Raw genomic sequence first — 5,600 nt, 5'->3', positions numbered from 1 at the left:
TTTTGAAAAGCATGAGAATAATGCTGATGACAGGATGTGAAAATGTGTGAATTAAAAGTCCTCATTGTAGTTGATCAGAGTGAATCATGCAGTTTATGCCAGCTGTAATAGAACGCATTTGAAATGACATGCACGCTATCAAAACAGAAAGACAGTTTGTTGGAAGGTCGATAACCACATTTAATTAGAGGACGGACACCAGATGAATCATCGTACGTTACAAATCCCTGTTTTCAAGCCATTTGATTCAGACTCAGATGGCTGATAGCAGGAGATCAGACATTCTTTACAGACAGTGTGACTGACAATACAAGCAGTCGGATTGTAAAACATCAGGTGTTGTTAGTGTGACGTCGAAGCACAAGACTGACACGATTCAACAAAACAACCATAAATCACATGATCATGATTGGTCTGAAAACAAAACGACATGAAGGAGCTGCCATCAGAAAGACTCCCGTTCATTTCTGCTGCCACCTTGTGGGCTGATTTGTTCAATACAGTCACATCATCACAACAACGGGATCCGTAGAGAAGAATGACAACGAAGACGCCACATTTGGTTTCATATATTTCAATCTGCTGCTGTTTCTCTTCTTCAATTATTCTCACTGATTCTTCCTCTTTCCTGTAAACCAATACAGCAATAACCACCAGTTATGAGCTCTGCTGCATCCTGTGTGTCAATTTCCTCTGATCAAATCTACTCGAGTACTTCCCTCCCATGAATGATTCATTAGTATTAGCATCAGAAATGAGGAAACCATGTGATTGTCAGCGCTAATGTAAGCTGTTAGCATGTCCCGCTAACGAGCCGCCTGCCTGCAGCGGTCACCCCAACAGCTTTAAAGGTCACATGTCTGATCTGACATTGTGCTTTTTCAACACTAGGAAGGGCTGCTTCTGCACACACGATTAACTGTCTATATTTCTATGTCTTTTATCATAAACGGGTGATTGTTGGGTTTTTTTGGCCACACAGAGCTACCACCACTCTAAACTCTAGCAACATCTCCAGGTTAGCAAAGCGTCTGGCTCGAACAGAACAGCCAGCGTGTGTCTGCCTGAAATCGATGATACGCTGTTTAATAAATGATTTAAGATTGCAAACTGCCAGATGATAAAAACACTGACGGGGATTAGGAAACATTCCCCACTGGTATCTGTCTGGAGGTACTTCTAATCATAAAGCATGGTTAACATTAGAAATCAGCGTTAACAATAAGCATCTTAAAGGAAGAGAAACGAAAAACTTGGTTGTCACTCAGTTGTTTCTAGCAGATTGACGACTGCCACTGGCTCGTCATCTCCGCTTCTGTGACAGCGTTGGGGGAGATGCCTCCTAAACCTCTGGGCTCCAGGTATGTAGACCAGAGGATACAGGAGGCAATAGAAGTGAATCAGTGGGTAGGTGATTAACAGCGCATAGAGCAATGCCTTCTGATCCAAGAGTATATGCGTGGCCGTAGGGAGCACAACAGCTATAAATGCTATGATAGTGTGAGGAGCCACACAAAGGAAATAACCAACAGTTATCCCTAGAATCAGCTTGGAGGGCTGGTCCTGTCTGTTTATCCTGCCCTGTCTGATAGTTATCCACAAGTGGACGTAGCAGAATGTGACGATAGCTAAAGGAAGGAGGAACAAAAGGATTACATGGAAGTAGGTGTCAAAGTACAACATAAAGACTGAAGGACTAGAGAAACACATGGTAGCAAAACCTACAGCTACAGCAGCACATGCCAGCCACATCACAATGCTGCCCACGAGGACACGGCGTTTACTGAAGGCCTGCGCAGACACACGTGAAGCGTGAACCACGGTAATGTAAGAATGCAAAACCATGGCAGTGACTATTATTGGATAACTGGTCCATCCTAGTCTATGCAACGCTCTCAGAGCTCCACAGGCCCACCCCTCAAACCCCCAGCTGTGGAGATCATTGCTGGCCATAAAGGGCAGCGTCGCGGTGGAGCAGAGGTTGGAAACTGCGAGCTGCAGGAGGAAGATGTCGCGTGTGGTCCTCCAGGCTCGTTCCTTCAGAAGGACCCAGAGCAGGAAGCTGTTTCCAGGCAAACTGATGCAGAAGATGAGGGAATAACACGCAGCGGCGTAGACCTGAAACTCCACATCTCCTTCAGGATGTGCGTTGAGTCCACTCTCATTGTGGATCCATCTGAGGTCGTAGTCGTAGTCACTGCTGAGGGCCATTCTGAACTTGTCGAGGTCTTCTTGTGAGGAAATGAAAATTGATCTAATGAAGAAAGGGAGATACTTAAATTCAGAGCACATTCTACAACCCATATGAACTCACAAATAGACAAACAGGAGATGCTGTAAATGCTGCGTTTCAGAAATATTCTCAGACTTTCACGTGACGTTTTGAGTCATCGTCTCACATTTTCAATCAGCGGCCTGGAGTTTTGTTGCATGTTCTCACATTTCAACACGTTCTCTTGTGGATACACCGACGCTGTGAAAAACATCCGTTAAAAGTCGGTTACAAAGTGGTGGAACAGTCTAACGTTCAACACCCGGAGAAACAATAACATCCAACATCTTTAAAATAATCTGTTAGCGGTTGATTAAAATAGAACAAGTAGTGTGACTTTATAGCCAAATGCTGTAAAGGAACAAATTACTGGTCAGTTTTGATGTGGACATTATTTACAGCGTTGGCCTGGCTTCCTGTTTTAGTGATGGTACGAGTTACTGTCTGGCTAATTCATTTGTTTTTTTAAATGTGAAAACCTGCAACAGTTGAAGCCTATCAAACAAAAAACAAAACAAAAAGCCTTAAATCATTTTCTCCTTTTCTTAGAAACTTGATAATCACATCAATGAAATGCATTAAACTCCTGAATTAATGTGCTGTGACATGAGAACAGCTAAAACCAGAGCTCACCTCAGGTTTGTGCTCGGTGTCCCTCGCTGCCGTTTCTCACAGTCGTTCACGTCTTTTGAACTTCAGACCCCAGAAAAGTCCTGCACAGCAGAATCTTAAAATCCAGCCTTTCACCAAATGCCACAAACTTTTGTTGTTTTGTTGGAAAAGAGAAGCGAAAGCAGCTGAATTGCATTTCAGCAGCATTTTCATGTATGACAGCGCCCACGCAGCGAGTGAAAGTGCAGCAGTGCACAGCGTTTGTCTCCTTTTAAAACATCGACACCTTCATAAAATAACGGCCGTTTTCTTCAGGTTGTTCAGAAAACACCAGAAAACTGAAGCAAGTGTTGAATGAATGATGTGAATAAAAAAGTCCACTCCAACAGGTTGTGATCATAGACGACTGCTGACATACTGACAACAACGTCTGTCGGTCATGTGACACGGGAGGAACAAAGCGAGGAGCATCTCCTTCCAGAAAGGAAAAACATTTCAACACTTTGAGGTCACAAATGTGTGATGATTGTGAAAACCACTCACTGCCTTGTGGTCGCTTGTGTTGAGCGTCCTATAAGATGTCATGATGACTCACGTTGTGTTCAGGTGAGATTTTCATTCATTAAAAACACTAAACAGGATCCGCTGGAAGTTTTTAGTCATAGACGTGATTTCGAGCTGTTTGATTACAATATTCAAATCTTTCTTAACTGGATCATGTAATGTGGGGAAAAAATGAGAGAAAATGAAATATTGTTTGACAAAACTGAACAGAAAACGTCTCACTTGGAACCGCCACAGATTCTGGAGCCTTAACTGAATGGACTTTTGGCTGTTTGGGTGAATTAAGAGACTAAATAAGGATGTGATATTTGTAGCCTGGCCTGTATTATAGTAAACCTCACGACTTACCAACAGGGGACGAGCCCTGAATCATGGAAACAACTTCAGGTAGATTTTCGTTTTCCTTGAAGCGGCCACCATCTTGAAAAGCGAGTAAAACGGCCTGAGTCTCACTGTACAGAGGTAGACACTCTGTTCAGCTGAGGATGGAGGTGACTTTAGCAGAGGTGGCCTGCATCATTACGGGATGATTAGGCAAAAAACCCAAAAAGACTCGGGCCGTTATTTTAGGAAGGTGACGATAAGCAACCAAGTGTAAAATTAAACAAATACGTCATAGAAAAGCAGGTCCAGACTGATCGGGTGTTCTCACTTCAGCAGAGACTGATTATTGTTGATCGGCTCCATCACGACGGCCGAGTTTTGCGCCGCAAAAGCCACAGTCTGAACAACGGAGGTGTTCTGGCCGGCGCACCTCGTCCGGTTGTTCCTGCACACGCCGTCACACCGCAAAAGGCGCAGCAGATGTCCTCGCAGCTTTTCTGAGAGCATGTACAGCAGAGGGTTCATGCAGCAGTGCGAGTAGGCGAGTGTCCGACTGATATGATATGCAACGTTCAGCCGCTCCTGCGCCTCACACTCTACGGGTTTGTACAAAGGTTTGATGAGAAGCACGATGTTATAGGGTCCCCAGCAGATGAAGAAGGCTACAACGATGCACAACACCACCACCACAGTCCTGTTTCTTCTTCTGTTTGACGTGTGCAGGACGGTTTTGAGGATGGCAGAGTAGCAGAAAACAATGACGGCAAAGGGGAGGAAGAAAAGCAGCGACACTTGGAGGTAAAATGCCAGCGGGACAGTAGAAGGGGCCTCACAGTAGAACTGATCCTCCCACTCATCCACCTTTATTTCGATGGCATCATGGATGGACGCAGCAACGCTGAGGAGCCAGGCGGCTGCACAGGCCCCGGCGACGCCCCTCTTCCTCCACACGTTGTTGCTCAGCCAGTTGTGCAGCACCACAGTCACGAAGCGATCCACCGTCATGGCCGTCAGGAGGATGACGCTGCTGTACAGACCGACAAAGTGCGCCGCCGTCATGAATTTGCAGAGAAAGTCCCCGAAGACCCAGTGGTGAAGGTGGTAGGTGGCCCAGAACGGAAGCGTGGCGGTGAAGACCAGGTCGGAGCAGGCCAGGTTCACCATGAACACGTTGGTGATGTTCTTCAGGTCCTCGTAGATGACCAGAACACACAGCAGGAGACTGTTGCCGACGACACTGATGAAGAAGATCAGGATGAAGAGGGCGCCGCTGACGATTGAGAAGTCAAACTCCTCTGTGTCACAAAGATACACAGGACCGCCGCCGTCCACTCCTTCGCCAGGCGTTGTGGTGCCGTTTGCCATAGCAGGTCTTCTGGCAAACACGAACAGAAAACCTTCAAAATTCAGTTCAGACTGAGCAGATTTCTGAACGCTTTGCTGCAAAAATGAGCTTCTTGTGGAGTCTTTAGAACAAGGAGAGTCTGGACTAAATACAGAGAACAGGGATGGTGCAGAAGCTCTCAGCGACGCCCTCTGAGCATCAGCTGGCCGTCTGGTGTTGAATGGCACGGTGCAGGAAATGTTGTAGACAAGAGTCAAGCTACGAGTTCCTCTTCTTGTTTCTTGTTAAGTCAGAGATGTTGTCACATGCAAATTTCTTTCAAATATATCTTCCAGGAAACTGAACAGAAGTTAAAAATAACATCCATCCATCATCTCTACACCTTAATCCTCACTATGGGGGGCTGGAGTCTATCCCAGCTGACTCAGGGTGAAGGCAGGTTCACCTGGACAGGTAACCAGTCTATCACAGGGCTACACTTAG

General features: G+C 45.7%; 3 protein-coding genes across 7 annotated transcripts in view; all 3 read right to left on the bottom strand.

Annotated features, from left to right (window-relative positions):
- Positions 1-155: 155 nt before the first annotated feature.
- The window catches only part of LOC103361420 (chemokine XC receptor 1-like), a 9,681-nt gene continuing 4,236 nt past the window's right edge, over positions 156-5,600 (bottom strand). Inside the window, exon 3 of the transcript XR_520405.1 lies at positions 156-579. The gene's annotated coding sequence lies outside the window, so the exon portion shown is untranslated. The remainder of the gene's footprint in view (positions 580-5,600) is intronic.
- On the bottom strand, positions 160-2,912 carry LOC103361419 (chemokine XC receptor 1-like). Of its 5 annotated transcripts, none has more exons than XM_008287491.1 (2): positions 2,906-2,912; positions 160-2,254 (listed from the first exon to the last, which is right to left on the bottom strand). In XM_008287491.1, the coding sequence occupies exon 2, from the start codon at positions 2,209-2,211 to the stop codon at positions 1,261-1,263; it is 951 nt and encodes a 316-aa protein (XP_008285713.1). In that variant the 5' UTR covers positions 2,212-2,254; positions 2,906-2,912; the 3' UTR covers positions 160-1,260. The 5 variants fall into 5 exon arrangements, with proteins under 5 accessions (XP_008285713.1, XP_008285717.1, XP_008285715.1 ...); XM_008287495.1 differs by having other exon boundaries at positions 160-2,231; XM_008287493.1 differs by having other exon boundaries at positions 160-2,228.
- The window catches only part of LOC103361433 (uncharacterized), an 8,322-nt gene continuing 6,792 nt past the window's right edge, over positions 4,071-5,600 (bottom strand). The window contains exon 3 of the mRNA XM_008287510.1: positions 4,071-5,327. Within this exon, the coding sequence (XP_008285732.1) occupies positions 4,097-5,327 (1,231 nt within the window). The 3' untranslated portion in view covers positions 4,071-4,096. The remainder of the gene's footprint in view (positions 5,328-5,600) is intronic.

The sequence above is a fragment of the Stegastes partitus genome, unplaced genomic scaffold (assembly GCF_000690725.1).
Source record: "Stegastes partitus isolate 25-593 unplaced genomic scaffold, Stegastes_partitus-1.0.2 Scaffold503, whole genome shotgun sequence".
Classification (NCBI taxonomy): Eukaryota; Metazoa; Chordata; class Actinopteri; family Pomacentridae; genus Stegastes; species Stegastes partitus.
The sequence above is the reverse complement of the archived record's forward strand: the minus strand, read 5'-3'. Positions and strand labels throughout refer to the sequence as shown.